General features: G+C 39.3%; 1 protein-coding gene across 15 annotated transcripts in view; it reads right to left on the bottom strand.

The window, feature by feature from the left end:
- Rnf111 (ring finger protein 111) overlaps positions 1-20,526 on the bottom strand; it is a 122,930-nt gene that overhangs the window by 33,374 nt on the left and 69,030 nt on the right. For all 15 annotated transcript variants that reach the window (XM_013076241.3, XM_013076237.3, XM_013076236.3 and 12 more), the window contains one exon: positions 17,666-18,558. In XM_013076241.3, coding sequence (XP_012931695.3) covers positions 17,666-18,558 — 893 coding nt within the window. The remainder of the gene's footprint in view (positions 1-17,665; positions 18,559-20,526) is intronic.

Below are 20,526 nucleotides of genomic sequence, written 5' to 3'. Positions count from 1 at the left end.
TCCTTCTTATGTAGTATCTTTACCTCAGTCTTACATTTTGATCCTCTTGAGAAGCTTACAGCTTGTCTTGCAAAAGCCAAATAATGGGGTCATCAAGTCTGACGAAACCTGATGGGGCAGTTTTTTGAACAAAGTAGGAGGTTCCACTGTTAGCTTCTGCCGGGGATGTGGCCTTCAGATAATGTATTCTCAGCCAAGTTTTATGCACTGTGACACTGTCTATATGTTACTTGTACAACTTTGACATGTTTTTGTGTAATCGTTTACCAGACAGCTTTTTCGTGAAAATGCAATTTTTATACTAAAGACATTGTTTATTTGTACTGTAATACATTATATTTGTTATTTATATTTCTTGTAATAGTCTGGATTATTTAGCCCAGTGCATTTAATTATTTGTCTCTATATATATTCTTTGCTTCCTCAAATAGCATATGCAGCAACTGTATCTGTGTAGATGAACTTTGTTAACCATTCTTGGTGGAGATTCTTTGCTAAACCAGTGGGGTAGACTCTGGTCAGTGGTGTTGGTTTTTTGTTTTGTTTTAAGAATGATGGGTGCACAACTGAAAGTGGTTTTTAAAAACCAAAAAACAGCTGGGCATGGTGGCGCAGGCCTATAATCCCGGCACTTGGGGAGGCTGAGAGGCGGGAGGATTGCCATTGAGTTTGAGCCCAGCCTGGGCTACTTAGTAAGTTCAAGGGCAGCCTGAACTACATAGGGAGACCCAGTCTCAAAAAGAAAAAACATAGAACCCTTCATGCAAGGTAAAAAACTAGACCTCAACAGACACATGCCATAGTCTGAAGAAGGAAAACCCCAAATCCCAAAGACACCAATTCTCACTTGTGCCAGTTAATCATCACTGCCAATTTGACTGAATTAAGAGAGTTCTGGCACCAGGCATGGTGGCACATGCCTGGGCTCCCAGCACTAAGGAGGCTGAGGCAGAATGATCACCATGAGTTTCAGCCCAGCCTGGGCTACAAAATGAATTTAAAACCAGCCTGAACTACACTGAGATCCTATCTCAAGGAAAAAAAAAACAACAAAAAAAAGACTGGAGAAATGACTGGATAGGACATGAGAGCACTGACCTCATCATGGACCAACCCACTGCTGAGCTTGAGTCTGAATGGTCCATCAGAAGGCAGAGCTCACTGAAGGAAGTGGGCACAAGGACATGTGGGTGAGACCCTGGGCGACATCTGGTCCCGGCCTCTTTCCCCGGGCTCTCTCCAAGGCACTCTCCCTCACAGGCACCACCAGCCGAGCCTCCACCACATCCTTTACCATGATTTCTTTGCCTTGGAGCCAGCCCACCATGGAATGAAATCTTTAGAACTGTGAACCAAAATAAACCTCTCCTCCCTTAAACTGTGGGTATAAACTGTCAGGTATTCTGCAAGTGACAGAAAGCTGACTAATACATCCCTAAATTAATCTACAATTAAAAATAGCATCATGTGTCTTCCCTACCACAATCCCCACATTCAACTAATTTATTATAAGTTCACTTGGACAAATAAACAAACAATATCCAGGTGAATATTCCAGATTCTATACTACAGTGTTTTCTTCTAATGTAATGAAACACACTAATGGGACAGAATGCAAACTCCCTAAATAGAGCCAAAGGCACACAGAAATTTAACACAAGAAAAAGGTAGTGTTCTCAAATCAACAGGAAAAAGAAAGATGTTAGTGATTGGTTTTAGGACATATGGCAATTACATTAAAAAGAAAATGGATCCAGAGCTAGGAGAATAACTCAGTGATAGAACATGTGCTTGGCACATGCAGGGTCCTAGGTTCAAACCCCAGCACCAAGCAAAATTGGATCAATTCTTCATTGTGCATATGAGGCTAAACACCAAACAAATCTGTGCTCTAAATTTAAAAATTAAATAGTACAAGGGAGAAGGATGAAAACTAGTTGATTCTATTGTGTATTTTTAGACTGAAAAAATTTTTCCTAATTTTGACTCAAAATCCAGAAGCAATACGGACAAAAGTTGGAAAATCTAACTCATCAAAAAAAAAAAAAAACCTTTTGAAATGATAAGAAAATATAAGCACAATCAAAGGCTGAATAACAAATATGGAGAAATGTTTATATTACACAGATTCCTATCTCTAACATATGAAAAACTTATAAAATGTATAGAACAATAACAACCAACATTCTGATTTTTAATACAGGCAAATGATAAACAGATCAAGCAGGAAAAGAAATAGAAAATATCTAAAAGGCTTAAAAACAGAAGAAAAGATATATTACACATAAATAAAAATTTTTAAATGTACTGTAATTCCTCACCAATTCGATGGAATAAAAAACCCCTCAAAGCTGACAACATTCTTTGGGAAAGATTTGGGGGACCACCCTCACACATTCGTGGTGGGCATGCACAATGGTTGTCGGTCACCATGGAGAAACTCTGGCTGTCCTTTACACCAAATGACATATGCACTTGCCCTTGACTCAACAATAGCCTCCTAGAATTCTATCCCAAAGGCATTCTAGAAAAAAATATGAAATAACATATGAAAAGTTCTTTTTGCAGTACTGCTTGTAATTGCAAACATCTGCAAAATGTTCAACAGGAGAGTGGTTAAGCAAATTATGATAGGTTAGGGCTGGGGATTTAGCTCAGTGGTTCTGCCACCTGGCCTCGCAAGTGCAAGGATCTGAGTTCAATCCCTGGTACCAAAAAAAACCAAAACAAATTATGATGGGTACTACTAGAAGACCATATCATGATGCTGCTTTTTAAAAAGGACCGCAAGTGTCAATGGATATCTTTCTACAGTTTTATTCCTTTCAAGTATATCTATATATCCAAACATTAGTATATATTAAGTGAAAAAAAGAAAAAGATACTTTTGAGTAAGAGTATGCATACATATTTGCTTATGATTTCTGAAGGAAGAAATACAAAGAACAAACCAAAAGTAAAAACAGTCAGCTATGACTGTATCCTATGATACAGGTACAAAGCTAGAACTCACTGAATGCACCTTGCTTTAAAGTTTGTCTTAGAAAAAAGAAGTTTGACTTTGAAGCCAGATAAATGTTTTACTAATTATAAAGGAAAATTAAGCCAGACACAGTGATCATGCCTACAGTCCTAGGACTCTGGGAGGCTGAGACTGGAGGATCACAAATTTAAGCACTGACTGAGCAACGTGGGAAGACACTGTCTCAAAAACAAAAGAAACAGGGCCGGGGATTTAGCCCAGTGGTGCCGCAGCCTGCCTCTCGTAAGCGCAAGGTCCTGAGTTCGATCCCCTGTACCAAAAGAAAAAAAAAGAGAGACAGAAGGCAGTTCAGTGGGCTGGTACTGTACAGCTTGGCTGGGCCAGTGGGACCATGAGCAAGCCACAGCAGATCTGTGGGGCTGCAGCCTGCAGAGTGCTTGTGATTCCATGTGTTTCTGCCAAACTTACACGAGAGGCATCTGGCTGGTGGATTAATGAGAACATGGACATTCTTTTTTTGAGACAGTCTCGCTTTGCAGTGCAGGCTGGCCTCCAACTTGTGGCGATCCTCCTGCCTCAGCCTCCCGAATGCTGGGATTACAGGTGTGCACCACATCTGGCTGAGAACAGGGACATTCTGTGGGAAGTTTCAAATTGGAATATACTGAAATTTACCCTAACAGCAGCTCTGCTGCTCATATAAAACAGATTAACGAAGAGCCCATTTGGAAAGATAGTGGTCCAGAGCTGATGCAAGGAAGCAGTCATCACAGAACCTGCTACTAGAAAACCAACACCTCTCCACATCTGTTTTCTGCTCACAAAGTACCCAAAAAAAGAGATGAGCAAAGTTTTCATGTCAACAGTAAGATGAAAAAACTTAGGACCCAGCGTAAATAGTGGATAACACTGAGAATTTTTGATCACCTGTTCTTATCAAAAAACCGCATCTTGGGCTGGGGATTTAGCTCAGTGGTTTCACCGCCTGCTGCCAAGTGCAAGGACCTGAGTTAGATCCCCGGTACCAAAAAAAAAAAACAAAAACCCCACATCTCCTTGCAAGCACAAGGACCTGAGTTTGATCCCCAGTAGCCAAAAAACAAAAAACGAACAAAAAAATGACAACTCAGGCCAGGGATGTAGCGCAGCAATGCCTTGCCTGCCTAGCAAGCACAAGGTCCTAAATTCAATCCCCAGTCGGGGGGGGGGGGGGGATGATAAAGCCAGGCATGGTGGCCCAGGCCTGTAATCCCAGCACTTGGGAGGTAAGGCAGCAGAATGACCTCAAGTTCGAGGCCAGCCTGAACTACATAGCAAAACCCTGTCTCAAAAAACAAAACAAAACAGACAACATCTCTGAACAACTCAGGGAAGCCCAATCCTGACGCTGGCTGATGCTCCCATGCTGCCCTGAGCCTGTAGAATGAAAGACAAAAGCAACCTGGCTGAAGGAGAAGCCTTCTTTGGGCCAGGAGCTCAGAGGCTCGGGCTGTGGCAGCCAAGCCAATCTACAGCCTCATTCACACAGAGAACTGGGAGAGAATGCCCAAGCGGTTTTCTGGCTAGGACCATTTCTCTCTACTCCAATCCAAACCTCAGATCAACAGGATGAGCAAGTTCCAGGTGCCTCAAGAAAGGACACAGGACTCAGGTCTTCCACTTGAAAACATACTGCATGAGCACAGTGAACACTTCTTATCTAGACTGTTATATCCTGCAAAATTATCTTTCAAAATTGATGGGGAGGGCCAGGGATTTAGCTCAGTGGTTCTACTGCCTGCCTCCCAAGCACAAGGTCCTGAGTTTGATCCCCAGTACAAAAAAAAAAAAAAAATTGATGGGGAAATTAGATACTTCCATGACAAAGAACACCTGAGAAACTTCATGAATACCAAACCAGCACTCCAAACAATTCTAAACAATATCCTAGAAAAAGACAATGAAGGTCACAACTCCATGATGCCCAACAGAGCGAAGCCATCAGGCAAGGCAAGAAATTAAAGGGAAAGGGGGAAAAATAAAAGAGTCAACAACAGTAAAACATCATGACAAGGATGAGTCAAAATGTATCAATTATAACCATCAAGGTTAATGGCCTCAATTCACCAATCAGAAGAAATAGACTGCCAGAATGGACTAAGAAGCAAAAATCCAACAATAATGCTGTATACAAGAACATACCTAATTCAAAAAGAAATTCATAGAGTAAAAGTAAAAGGATGGAAAACGGCTCTCCATGCCTCAGGAACCCGGAAACAAGCAGGGGTTGCCATTTTATTTGCAGACAAAGTAGATTTCCAACCAAAACTAAGAGAGACAAAGAAGGTCACTACATCCTTGTAAAAGAAACAATCCAAGAGGAAGAGATGACAATCATAAATATATATGCACCAAATACTAATGCCCCCAACTATACAAACAAAACAAATACTAATGGACATGAAAAACCAAATAAGCACTAATACAATTGTAGTGGGGGACCTCAATACCCCACTGTCACAAATAGACAGATCATCTAGACAAAAAGTTCACTACAAAATACCACAACTGAACGAAGCTTCTGAACAAATGGACTTAATAGATGTCTACAGTGTTCCACCCCACAAAATCAGAATATACATTCTTTTAGGCTGCACGCAGTTCATTCTCCAAAACAGACTACATGCTAGCTCACAGAACATGTTTAAGTGAATGCAAAGGCACTGAAGTTATTGCCTGTATGTTATCAGATCATAGCGCAATAAAATTGGAGATGAGTAACATAAGAAACCGCAAGAACCCCACAAACGCATGGAAACTGAATAACACTCTCCTGAACAACCAATGGGTCACAGGGGAAATTAAAGAAGAAATTAGACAGTTTCTACAATTAAATAATAATGCCAATACAACATACAGGAATCTACGGAACACAATGAAAGCAGTTCTACAAGGCAAATTCATAGCTGTGAATCCCCATAATAGGAAAACAGAAAAGTTCAACAACCTAATGTGAATCTTAAGCTCCTAGAAAAAGAAGAGCAAGAAGAACCCAAAGCTCGTACAAGGAAGGAAACTGTAAAGATCAGAGCAGAAATCAATGCAATGGAGAATAAGAAAACAATACCAAAAAAAAAAAAAAAAAAAAAAAAATCAACGAATCAAAGAGTTGGTTTTTCAAAAGGAAAGAGGGGCCGGGGATTTAGCTCAGTGGTTTTGCTGCCTGCTGCACAAGCACAAGGACCCAAGTTCAATCCCCAGTACCAAAACCAAAACAAAAAAAGGAAAGAAAAGACTCAAATCCATGCAATTAGGAAAGAAAAAGGTGAAGTCACAACGATCCAGCAGAAATCCAGAGGATCATCAATACCTACTTTGAAAACCTGTACTCTGGGCCAGGGATTTAGCTCAGTGGTTCCGGCACCTGCCTCGCAAGTGCAAGGTCCCAAGTTCGATTCCCGGTACCAAAAAAACAAAAAAACAAAAAACCCCCACGAAAACCTGTACTCGAATAAAATGGAAAACACAGAAGAAATGGACAGATTTGTAGATACGTATGAATTACCAAAGTTGAACAAAGAAGATATAAAAACTCTAAACACCCCAATTAAAATCAGTGAAATTCAAAACGTAATTCAAATTTACCAACAAAGAAAAGCCCAGGTCCTGATGGCTTCACTGCTGAATTCTACAAGACATTTAGAGAAGAACTATCACCATTACTCTTTAAACTCATCAAGAAAATTAAAAGGGAAGCAATACTTCCAAATTCATTCCTGGAAGCAAGTGTTACTTTGATTCCAAAACCAGGGAAAGACTCAACCAAAAAAGATACCACAGGCCAATCTCCCTAATGAACATAGATGCAAAAATCCTCAACAAGATACCGGCAAACAGAATACAGAGGGGCATCAAGATCATACACCCTGACCAAGTTGGATTTATCCCAGGGATGCAAGGATGGTTCAACATATATAAATCTGATACACTATATTAATAGAGCCAAGGACAGAAACGATACAATCATCTCAATAGATGCAGAAAAAGCATTCGACAAAATCCAACACCCATTCATGATAAAAACCCTACAGGGCCGGGGATTTAGCTCAGTGGTTCCTCCACCTGCCTTGCAAATGCCAAGGTCCCAAGTTCAATCCCATCCCGGTAACAAATGAATAAATAAATACCCTACAGAAAATTGGAATAGACAGTCTTTATCTCAACCTGATTAACACTATCTATGAAAAACCAACAGCCAACATCATTACCAAATGGTCAAAAACTGAAAACTTTCATGCTAAAATCAGGAACAAGACAAGGATGCCCACTATTACCACTCCTGTTCAATACAGTTCTGGAAACATTAGCCACAGCAATTAGACAAGAGAAAGAAATAAAAGGAATAAAGATAGGAAAGGAAGAAATTAAACTGTCATTATTTGCTGACACTGTGACATGCTATATAGAAGACCCAAAAAACTCCACAAAAAGTCTTCTAGACTTAATTGACAGATTCAGTAGAGTAGCTGGATACAAGGTCAACACTCAAAAATCAATAGCCTTCTTGTACACAAATAACAGACTCACTGACAGAGAAATTAGGGAAACAATTCCTTTCACAATAGCACCAAAAAAAATGAAATATCTAGGAATCAATCTAACAAACGAAGCAAAAGACCTCTACACTGAAAACTACAGCACTCTGAAAAAAAGAGATTGAAGAGGATATATGAAAATGGAAAGACATCCCTTGTTCCTGGGTAGGAATAACCAATATAGTGAAAATGGCCATACTTCCAAAACTGCTATATAGATTCAATGCAATCCCGATTGAAATCCCAACAGTGTATTTCACAAAACTAGAGAAAACAATCCAAAAATTCATTTGGAACCAGAAGAGACCTAGAATAGCAATAGCAATTCTAGGCAAGAGAGACATGAGAAGGGGTATCACCATCTCCAACTTGAAACTATACTACAAAGCCACTATGATAAAAACAGCATGGTACTGGCAAAGAAACAGACCTGAGGATAAGTGGAATAGATTAGAAGATGCAGAAACAACCCCAGACATACTCAGCCACCTCATCTTTGACAAAGGAGCCAACCATCCTCACTGGAGAGAAGATAGCCCATTCAATAAATGGTGTTGAAAAAACTGGATTTCAACCTGCCAAAGATTTAAAATAGACCCATATTTATCACCATCCACTAAACTAAAATCAAAGTGGATTAAATATCTAAATATTAAAACAGAAACACTAAACTTGTAGGAAGATAATTTAGGTAGAACTCTTGAAGACACTGGCATGGGAAAGGACTTTATGAACAAAACCTCAGTAGCACAGGCACTAAGCACAAAAAATCAACAACTGGGATCTCATCTTATTAAAAAAAGCTTCCGCACTGCAAGAAAAACCACCGACAGAGCTAAGAGGCAACCTACAATGTGGGAAAAAATTTTATCAGCTGTTCCCCAGACAAAGGATTACTATCTAGAATAAAGAACTTAAGGGCCGGGGATTTAGCTCAGTGGTTCCAGCACCTGCCTCAAAAGTGCAAGGTCCTGAGTTCGATCCCCAGTACCAAAAAAACAAAAAAAAAGAACTTAAAAAAGTCAGACACCCCCCCCAAATTTAAAGACCCAATTCAAAAATGGGCATCTGAAATGAACAGACATTTCTCAAATAAGTGAAACCAGCAAATAAACATATGAAAAAATGTCCAACATCACTGGTTATTCGAGAAATGCAGATGAAAACAACACTGAGATTCCACCTCACCCCAGAAAGAATGGCTGCTATCAAGAAATCAACCAATAACAAATGCTGGCAGGGCTGTAGGGAGAAAGGAACCCTTCTCCATTGTTGGTGGGAGGGCAGACTGGTGCAACCACTGTGGAAATCAATATGGAGATACCTCAAAAAATTAGGACTAGGGGCTAGGGATTTAGCTCAGTGGTTTTGTCACCTGCTGTGCAAGTGCAAGGACCCGAGTTCAATCCCCAGAACCAAAAAAAAAAAAAATTAGGACTAGGCCTGGGGATTTAGCTCAGTGGTCCCTCTGCCTGCCTTGCAAGCACAAGGACCCGAGTTCTATCCCCAGTACCAAAAAGAAAAAGAAAAAACTAGGACTAGAGGTCCCATTTGACCCAGCTATTCCTCTGCTGGGAAAAAGAATTAAGAAAGAATCATACCACAGCGATATATGCGCACCCATGTTTATAGCAGCACAGTTTATAAGAGCTAAATCTTAGAAACAGCTCAATTACTCATCAATTGGAGACTGGATAAAAAAGATGTGGGTTTTTTAAAAAATAAAATGGAGTACTACTCAGCCACGAAGAACAAGAAACTAGAGACATTTATAGCTAAATGGATACACATTGAGGCCATACTTTGAAGTGAAATAAATAGGACACGTGTAAATACTGAATAGTTTCTCTGGTGTGAGAAACTGAAAGTGTAAATAAGGATTAAAATGAATAACTGATAATGTGAAATAGGAATAAAAGGTCCAAAGGGGTAGGGGAAGTGGGAGGGGTAGAGGAAAGGAAGGAAGAAAAAGGAAAAAAAATGAGAAAAGTAAAAAATGGAAACAAAGTTTCTGCAAATAGGGAGGGGTGGAGAGGTTGAAGGGAGGCCAGGGGAATGGGGAAAAAATAAGAACCAAGATACATCATGTAAAGGTACAAGTTCCCAATGATGAATGTCATTATATCACATACCTAAAATGTACCAATAAAAGAATTTAAGAATTTTTAAAAAATATTTTAATTAAACAAAAATTGAGCTAAACAGATGTTAAATTGGTGGCATAACCATACAGAAAATGCCAAAGGCAAAAAGAAATCACACTCAAAAAACCTTATATATTTTTCATTAGAATTATTGTTAGTAATAACTGTAAATGTTATTTTGAAACTATTTATTTGTATTTATAGTATGTACTGTACAAAGCAAATTGTTACTATTATTAAGAATTGAGAATTTCAGCAAGAGAGCCAGACATGGCAGTGCATGTCTGTAATCCTAGTACTCGGAAGGCTGAGGCAGGAGGATCATGTTGAGTTTAAGACCAGCCTGAGATACATAGTGAGTTCAACACCATCCTGGACTACTGAGCCAGACCCTGTCTCAAAAAAAAAAAAAAAAATTTCAACAAGAGTGTGAGCTGGGTGTGGTGGCACACACCTGTAATCCCAGCATTCAGGAGGCTGATGTATGAGGACTGTTGTGAGTCCAAGGCCACCCTGAACTACACAGCAAGATACTGTCTCAAAAAATTAAATTTAAAAATAAATTCATCAAGAGTAAAGTGATAAAAATATAAAATAAAAACTCACATAAAAATTCTAACATAAATTTGTGTTTGGTTTGTGTCTAGATGTCCCTCCAAAGCTTCATGTGGTCACAGGTGGGCCTTTTCAAAGGTGGCTGGATCCGGAGGCTGTGATGCTGCAATTATGGGTGTGTGGTTACTAAATTAGTCCACTGATTGGTTTGGCATAGTTCTGAGTGAGTGCTACTGCCCTAGGTGGTAGCCTAGACAGAACATAAAGGGACCCAAAGCTGCTATTGCCACTTGTCACTTGCTGTCATGTTTCCTTCTTCCTTTTACCTGCCTTGCTTTGCCATAGACTGTTTCTTTGCCATGTCTCTCTGCCATGCCACCAGCTGACTATGGACTGAAACCTTTATAAACTGTGAGCCAAAATAAACCTTTCCTCCTTTAACTTTGTATCGGGTATTTTGTCTTAGCAATGAGAAATAGTAACTAAGACAACTTGCAATGGAAATATTCACAAAAATTAATGACTTATCTAACTGGGCATAGTGTCGCATGCCTGTAATCCTAGCATTCAGGAAGCTAAAGCAGGGGGATCACCCACCCATAATTCAGAGCCCAGCCTAAACTACATGGTGAAACCCTGTCTCAAGGAAGGAAGGAAGGAAGGAAGGAAGGAAGGAAGGAAGGAAGGAAGGAAGGAAGGCAGGAAGGCAGGCAGGCAGGCAGGCAGGCAGGCAGGCAGGCAGGCAGGAAGGCAGGCAGGAAGGCAGGCAGGAAGGAAGGCAGGAAGGAAGGCAGGAAGGCAGGCAGGAAGGCAGGCAGGAAGGCAGGCAGGAAGGCAGGAAGGCAGGCAGGCAGGCAGGCAGGCAGGCAGGCAGGCAGGCACGCAGGCAGTTCTTTCTATAATACATTCATAGTTTAGCCCATTTTTTTTTTTTTGGTACCGGGGATTGAATTCAGAACCTTGCAGTTGTGAGGCAGGCAGCGGAACCACTGAGCTAAATCCCCGGGCCCTAACCCATTTTTAAAGTCAAAAGCCACGACTACCCAGTAAAGCAAAAAATATTTTAATTCTCGGAATATGGTTTCTAAATATCACATCCTAATAAAAAGAACTCAGAAATATTTAAAGAAATCTCTATTTCCAAGTTTGGGGAGTAAGAGAGTTATTAAAACTACCAGCATACTACTCGAAAGACAGACTCAACTTGATCTCCCACCAGCCAGAGATGAAACCATGTGAGCATCAAAAAAGATCGCAATGGCCGGGGATTTAGCTTAGTGGTTTCATTGCCTGCTGCGCAAGCACAAGGACCCAAGTTCGATCCCTGGTACCAAAAAAAAAAAAGATTGCAACATATTAAATGTATTAACCACTTACCAGTCCAATTATTTAAAAACAAGATGACCAAAAATTGTCTATTATTTTAATTTTTATAATATAAAAGGAAATATATAACAACAATTTTATCAAATTAATTCAACACAAGAATCAACCGATTGAAATGACGCCTGCCTGCACCACACTCTGGACGTCGGCAAGAACACAGAATGTACTGCCTAAGTGACACGCAGCACAAACTGCTAAGCAGTTAAATCTTTGAGTTCACAATGGCAACTGAAAAGGAAAGTGCCTGTGTGGATGCTGCCAGAGCACCGCCTCACTCCGAAAAATGGTAAGGGAAGGAGCCCTTTTCTGTATGGACTGCATTTCAGAATAACTAATTCCCTCATTAAGGAAGAGTTCTTCCTTACAGAAAAACCTCACCCAAAAAAAGGAAGCAGAATGACAGAATTTTTAAAAATCAATATTTTTGTAATCCCAGCATTTGGGAGGCTGAGGCAGGAGGATCATGGAGAGCTCAAGGCTGACCTGGGCTACAGAGGGAGCTCAAGACCAGGCTGAACGACATAATGAGACCTTGTCTCAAAAAAAGTAGAGGAGCATAAAATCGGTATTTTGTCGCCAGCATAGTGGCACACACGTGCAATCCCAGCACTTGGAGGGATGAAGCAAAAGAATCAATCCCAAGTCCAATCAAGCCTGGGCAATTTAGCACCTGAGCAAGACTCTGCCTCAAAATTTAAAAAATTAAAAAGAGTCTAATGATTTAGAACATTATGAAGATACTGGGTTCAATCCTCAGTACTACAAAAAGAAAAAAAAAATCATTGTTTTGTAACCCCTAATAATGAATCTAGTAAAGATCATAAAGAGCTGCTAAAAAAGAGTACAGGAAGCACTGGTGGGGAATCTGACAGAGGGAAGTCAGGAGTGCACCTTCCTTGTGATCTGAGGGATATCAATATGGGACAGAACCGAAAACTTGAGGCATCATCACCGTGTTACCTGCCTCCAAATCCAATCAAGTTTTAAGATTGCATTTCCAGTTTTCAGGAAATATTATGTGCATAAAACAAAGTAACCACCACCATACATTCTAAAGTGTAAGTGAAATGACATGGTGTCTAGGAACTGTTCTGAAATTCTCCAGGACAAGAAAAAATGAGAGGGAGAGATGAAGAATGGTAGACTGTCAACAGTAGCAAAGGTAATAAAGAGAGATAATGTGGTACTGTTGTATTTCTACTTTTGTGAATGTCTACATATTCCCATACAGAATCATAAAACCGAAAAAATAACTTGGGGGTATTTTTACAAAAAAGGAGAAAAAAAATATTCACACACTAGATATAAACCCTGGTGTTAAGACTTTACAATTTCAAGAGTTGGTTATCATTTTATGTCAATTATTAAAACACATAAAGCTTGGGCAGGGGATTTAGCTCAGTGGTTCCACTGCCAGCCCTGCAAGCACAAGGTCCGGAGTTCGATCCCCGGTACCAAAAAAATCAAAACAAAACACATAAAGCTTGGCATGGCAGCATTCTCCTGTAATCTCAGCACTCTGGAGGCTGAGGCAGGAGAATTGCAATGAGTTCAAAGCCAGTCTGGGCTACATAGTAAGTTCAAGGCCAACTTGGACTCCATAGCAAAACTGTGCCAAAAAGATAAAATAAAAACACTTAAAGTCAGTGTAGGGCCAGGGATTTAGCTCAGTGGTACCGCAACCTGCCTTGCAAGCACAAGTTCCTGAGTTTGATCCCAGTATACACACACACACACACCCGCCAAAAAGTCAACATAGTATGGAGTACACTTGAGAAACATGAACACAATCACTGGATTAATTTTATAAATACTGTTTTATGAATAAGATAAAACTTGAGTCTGAGATAAAGTTTCTAGTATAATATAATTACCTCAAAGTATTCAAAGATGATATGCTCTAGAAAACTGAATTTGATGAATTCAGAAAATATGGTTTTAGTCAGGTATGATGGTGCATGTCTGTAATCCCAGCACTCAGGAGGCTGAGGCGGGAAGGACTGCCCTGAGTTCAAGGCCAGCCTGGGCTACATAGTGAGTTGAAGGCCAGCCTGAACTACATACAGAGACCTTAACTCCAAAAAAAAAAAAAAAAAAAAAAGGTTTTAGTGAATACCAAAAAAACTAATATCTAAGATGCTTATGTGAATAACATTATTTTCAGGAAATAATAGTAACAAAAGGTAGTATTTCTGCTGGGGATTTAGCTCAATGGTTCCACCACCTGCCTTGAAAGCTCAAGGTCCCAAGTTCAATCCCTAGTACAAAAAAAAAAAAAAATTCTAGTAAACGGTAGTATTTCTAAGTTCATATGTACACGCAGTATTTTATACATAAACATAAATAAAACATGACCTGGGCTGGGTATTTAGCTCAGTGGTTTCGCTGCCTGCCTCACAAGCGCAAAGTCCCAAGTTCGATCCCAGGTATCAAAAAAAAGACCATAACATGATTGTTGCAGATTGTTTTCTTTTGTTTTGTTTTTTTGAGACAGGGTCCCACTATGTAATTCACACTGCCCTAGAAATATGTAGCCCAGGCTGTTCTCAAACTCACAGTGATCCCGCCTCAGACATGACTGTTCTAACGACAGACCTAAAAGTATACATTTCAAGGTAATCAAAGATATTATTTCTCCACAATGGGAACATGGAACTGACATATTTAAGGTATCTTATTTGACAGTATATATAGTATTTCAATTTCCTTCAAGTCTGGAGAAGAGATAATCTAGAAATATTCATTACTGTAATTTTTTAAATTTATAAATTATAAGGAAGTCTCATATCAAAAAGTGGAAAACTCAAGGCTTTAATGGTATAAAATAGAAAATTAAGCAGCAGTTCAGATAAGGTTCACTAAATAGATCACACAAAAAAAATCACTAACAATAACTACAGTTGTGTTCTCAAACTTGGCTTCCATTAGACTACAGCAAGAGGAAAATACTTTCCAGAAATCCAGTGATTATAACTGATGAACTGATGCAATACAATGTAAAATAATAACACACGAACTCATTTTTTTGATAAGTGGTAAAATACACGATCTACAAAATCAGTATGTGATTCTTGGGCCATAATAAGTTTTAAGATACTACAAAATTTAAAATGTAAAACTTTTTTTCTATCATTTCACTGCAGCAATAGCTAGTAAGTGTTGATGCACATTTTATGAAAAACTCTCAATAGCCTCAGAGTAACTAGTGTCTGTTCATATAAATCAGATTATCATTTTACATATAAATCTAAGTAAAAGCTGAGACATTCCAACCCTATCCCTGACATCCACGGATATATTAGTGGGACTTAGGAGTCATGAAGTCTGGGTTCAAGTTTTAGTTTTACCACTTGAATTAACTATAACTTTTTTCTTTTTGGTACCGGGGATCAAACTTGGGTCCTTGCGCTTGCAAGGCAGGCGGCAGAACCACTGAGCTAAATCCCCGGCCCAAACTATAACTTCTTGCAAGACACTTTACGGCAATACTTCTAATAATACCAGCATTCAAAACATGTCTAAAAGAAGTATTTCCTAGGAATCTAAGAAGTCAATTCTTTGAAAGAGCGGAGGTTTCTTACAGTAAAGCTAAGTCCAATCAATACTTTAGTTTAACTCTTCTGAATATAAATCCTAAAATGGGTGATGACAGCAGAATACACCTAATGAGAGAATTGGGAGGACTAAATAAGAAAACACATAATCAGATTATTACTGGTATAGAACAGCTATACAAGTGCTAAGTGCTTTTATTATCATCATGACATCATTATCCATGACTGTGCAGTTAAGGAACAGGATGCTAACCCCTTGGAAAGCTTTCTGGTAATAAAAACTAATAAAATTTTATATTCATATGCCCTCTGACACACTTGTATAAATTATGTCTTAAGGTATGCTTGCATTGGGCCGGGGATTTAGCTCAGTGGTTTTGCCGCCTGCTGCGCAAGCGCAAGGAGCCAAATTCGATCCCCGGTGCCAAAAAAAAAATAAAGAAGATATGCTTGCATAGGGGCCGGGGATTTAGCTCAGTGGTTCTGGCACCTGCCTTGCAAGCGCAAGGTCCTGAGTTCAATCCCCCCATACCAAAAAAAAGATATCCTTGCATAAGTGTGCAAAAATGTGTGTATGAGGCTGTTCAATAAAACAAATATCAATAAAAGCTAGCTAAATGAACTATGGAATTTCAACACATGGAATTTTAACTATGGAATTTCAACTATGGAATTTTAAAATGTAACTGTTAAAAATAACAAGATAACTGCAGGTACTGATACGGAAAGACCTACATCATTTGCTTATCCTCACATGAGTCTACATTTTCTGAAGGAGATAAACACTTTGATGAGTGTCTGAGGTGTGCTCAAAAAGGCAAGCTTATAAAAACATTATAGTGTGTCCTCATCTACCTTATTCACCAGACTTGGCACCCTGCAACTTCTAGCTCTTCCCAAAGTCAAAATGACCACAAAAGGTATGTATGTTGAATCAATTCAGGACATGAAAGCAGCTACAAGAGCACAACTAAAGATACTCATGAAAGAGGACTTCCAGAACTGTTTCAGGAAATGGCAAGAACAATGGGAGAAGAAGTTGAAGAGCGGGCCATATTTTAACCAGCAATAGCAGCAACATGTCTTCTGCAGCAATATTTTTATTTTTTTACTTTTATAGTTTTCTTTATAATTTTTTTAACATTCACTGTAACTTTTGATCACACTTCATACGAACGCCTTCATTCCCAGAAACAGATATTAGTATTAACTTTCACTTACTATATTCTCAATCCTCTACAATACCCATAAGCTCCTTAGACCTTTTACTCCTTTTCACCAACCACTGCCTTCCTCAACACCTTAAAGCAGAAAGTGGGCTCTGCTGTTCCCTTTTTTTTCCCCCTGTACTAGATACTGAAACCAGGACCTTTATTTGACCTATATCCCCAACTATTCTTTATTTTTATTTTGAAGCAGGGTCTCAATGGGTCACTAAATTGTCCAGGCTGGGCCTGAATTGCGATCCTCCTGCCTCAACCTCCCAGAGTGCTGGAATTACAGCCATGTGTAACCACACCCGGGCAAAGGTTTTCATATTGCGGCCACATGAGAAAAATGTGACAAGCAAGACAACTCCTTTTCTCCTGCTTCCTCTAGAGACCTCAGACAATGACTGCCACATGGTCCTCCTAGCTGTGGGTGATCTTACCTCTTCTTATATGCTACTAGAGAGAGTGCATGCAAGTGCACGAAAGCAAGTAAAAGAGCTATGCCACTATTATATATGCTCTACTAAGCTCTACGAAGACCAAAAATTACAAGTCTTAGTATTTCAGTAAGTTACCATTCAAATACTTCAAAATATTTTTCAGCTATGAAGAACAGGATAAGGTAACCATGAACAACAACAGAGTACTTAAAAGAGAAATGTTAGTCTTAATGATTAGAACTGTCTGATTCAATGTGAAAAAATTCTATCACTTAGGTATCTGAAAAAGTATTCAAAGTTAAACATACTAAAAAAACTACAGGAAAAAAGCTTTTCTATCATAAATCAACAACCCATTAAAAATTATTTATAAAATGGTATAGGGCTGGGGCTTTAGCTCAGTGTTGCCGTGGCTGCCTGGAAAGCACAAGGTCCTGAGGACTATCCCTGGTACCACAAAAACAAAAAAAGGTATAAATAGTTATTCCAAAAACTCTGACTTTAGGGCCAGGGATTTAGCTCAGTGGTTTCACTGCCTGCTGCGCAAGCACAAGGACCCAAGTTCAATCCCTGGTACCAAAAAAAAAAAAAAAAAAAAACCACATGAAATCTAACTTTGTATTTGTCACTAGAAATATTTTTATCACAGAACTGGGGTCATGGTTTAATACTATAGTTGGTAATTTATGTATTTAAAAATAAAAGTTCACAGGATTTCATAGTCCTTTTGAATATAACAAAAGCACTGAGACACAGAAACAAGAAAATAAATAGAAAAACAATGCAGTGACTTCCATGTTTTATACAAACATTCTTACCTGAGGGAGCAGCTGAATTGTTTTGGTGGTTTTCACTAGCAGAAACAAACAAATCCTCTTCTCCTTCAGTTGATGAGCTAGAGGACTCACTGCTGAGGTCGTTCTCACTGGAACTACTAGAACTGGGTAGCAGTGCATATTTTCTTCGGGCTAACACTTCTCGTTTTTTCCTCTGCATTAATATCCTCTCTTTTTGTTTCTGTGTCCTCTGTGAGGAATTATTTTTTACAAATCTCTTTCTGCATGGAAGTCTCCTCAATGAACTGCTATGAAAACAGGGTCTTTTCATTAACAATCCTGACACAGATTCTGGCTCAGTACGAGGCCACTTTTGAGACCGTGCGCTATGACTTCTACTTTTAGCACTCAAAATGGTCTGGGAATGTCTTACAGAGACTTCTTTATCCTCATCTGAAGTCACAGTGTCAGAGTCTCCAAAATGCAAGCTGGATGAAGGAGAAGAAAGACAATCACTAAAGGAAGAATCGTTTTCTTCATCACTTGGGGCCTCTAGGTGCTGCCTCAGTCCCAACACTCCCTGATTCTCTTTAGCACAGTTCTGTACATATGAAGGGCCAGCCTGCTGGCTTTTGCGCTTTTTCCTCACAACGCTTTTTTCTTGTTCTTGCTGATTACCATTCATGTCCTTCTCTTGTTTTGGGGAATCATCACACAAGTGAGAGAATTCATTCCCCACTTTACTATTAATCATCTCAACTCCCGCAGGAAAATTTTTGGCTGCCCCAATGGGCTCTGGATGCAAAAGGATCCCTTTCAGACTCTGCTGTGTCTCTGGAGCATCAGAAGGAATCTCACTCTTCATATCCACTTTTAAGGTATAGAGCTCGTTATATTCAGGAGTCCATTGAGACATGGGAGACTTTAAAGAAGGCCTAGAAGACACAATTAGATACGTAGAAGATTTTTAACACATTTCAACACACAATTAATTGATAAGTTCCTAAATCACACTGAGAACATCCTCTGTGTATTGCAGAACTGGCTTTTCCTTACCAGGATATGAAATGGCTATAATGAGTCATTTTGTTGTTCTTATAAAACACTTTTCTTTGAAACCTTTACCTATGTCCCCAACTTTTAGAAATGCAGTAACTATCACAGAATATAAACCTACTTGAAAACTTCTATTAGCCAAAAATTTATCTGACTACAAATACTGTCACCTTCAGCAACATATTTGATCAAAATCAAACAATTTCTTCAGAACGTACATTAATTAAACTAAAGAAAAGATGAGAGTTGAAAAGACAAACATTTGATCCAGCAATCCCACTACAGGGCATATATCAAGGAAAATGGAATCAGTCTATCAAAGAGACATCTGTGCTCCCATATTCACTGCAGCTCAATGACCAAATAGTGGAAACAACCTAAGTGTCCGTCAACTGATGAATAAAGAAGCTGGCACAGATACACAATACAGTCCTATTCAGCCATAAAAAAGAATGGAATCCTGTCATTATGACAACATAGATGGCACTGGAGATCATTATGTTAAGTAGCATAAGCCAGGCAGAGACAAGGGCCTCATGATCTCACTCACATGGGATATGGAAAAGCTGATCTCACAGAAGTCAAGAGCGGAATGGTGCTCACCAGGGGCTGGGAAGAGTAGGAGAGAGAGGAAGGGAGAAAGGCTGAGCAATGGGTACTAGTCACATAATTAGGAGCAAAAAGTCCTGGTGGGCTATTGCTAGGATGACTACAGGTAACAATACTGTGCATATTTGAAGACAGAGAAAAGATTTTGAACCATTAACCCATAAACGATAAATATTTGAGAAGATATGTTTAACCAGTTATGCATTTATACACCATATCCATGTATCAAAACAACACAAAAATACATACATAAATACAATTTTTATATATGTAATGTATTGGTTAAAAAAAAGACATTTTTTAAAAAAGTTTTTTCTTTTTTTCTGAGACAAGATCTTGCTATGTAGTCCAGGCTGGCTTCAAACTAGAAGATCCTCCTGCCTCAGCCTCACAAGTGCTGGGATTACAGACATGCGCCACCATGCCTGGCAAAACAATGAACTCTTCATGGTTAAATCTGCTGCGATTTCTGGTCACTCAGGTCTCCCCAGCAAGGCAAGGGTGGGGAGGAACAGGAGGGAAGGCAGTTTGGTAGATGGCGCCACCACTGCATATCCATTCACAAATTATTACTCTCTGAGTTACCATGCCATGCAATCATTAAGGGCAAAATTAACTACGAGGTTCTCACCAAGGAAATACAAATTCATACTGTATTTTGAACTAAGAAAAAAAGGTTTGCTAATGCTGAGATTCCATCTCACTCCAGAAAGAATGGCTGCTATCAAGAAATCAACCAATAACAAATGCTGGCAAGGTTGTGGGGGAAAGGAACCCTTCTCCGCTGTTGGTGGGAGTGTAGACTGGTGCAACCACTGTGGAAATCAGTGCGGAGATTCCTCAAAAAACTAAAACCAGAGGCAAGGACCCAAGTTTGATCAAAAAAACCCCCCTAAAACCAGAGGTTCCATTTGACCCAGCTATTTCCCTTCTTAGTATCTTCCCAAGAAAATTAAAAGCATCATACCACAGTGATATATGTGCACCTGTGTTTATAGCAGCACAGTTTGTAAAAGCAAAATCTTGGAAACAACCCAAGTGCCCATCAACTGATGAATGGATAAAGAAGATGTGGGGTTTTTTTATATAATGGAGTACTACTCTGCCATAAAGAAGGATGAGCTTCAGACATTTACAGCTAAATGGATGGTCCTTGAGACCATATTCTTTAAGTGAAATAAATCGGACACACATGTTTAAATATCACACTGTTTCTCTGGTGTGAGAAACTGAATGTG

Source organism: Heterocephalus glaber, unplaced genomic scaffold (genome assembly GCF_053883595.1).
Source record: "Heterocephalus glaber isolate CG9 unplaced genomic scaffold, H.glaber_assembly_v1.0 deba00001689, whole genome shotgun sequence".
NCBI lineage: Eukaryota > Metazoa > Chordata > Mammalia > Rodentia > Bathyergidae > Heterocephalus > Heterocephalus glaber.
The sequence above is the reverse complement of the archived record's forward strand: the minus strand, read 5'-3'. Positions and strand labels throughout refer to the sequence as shown.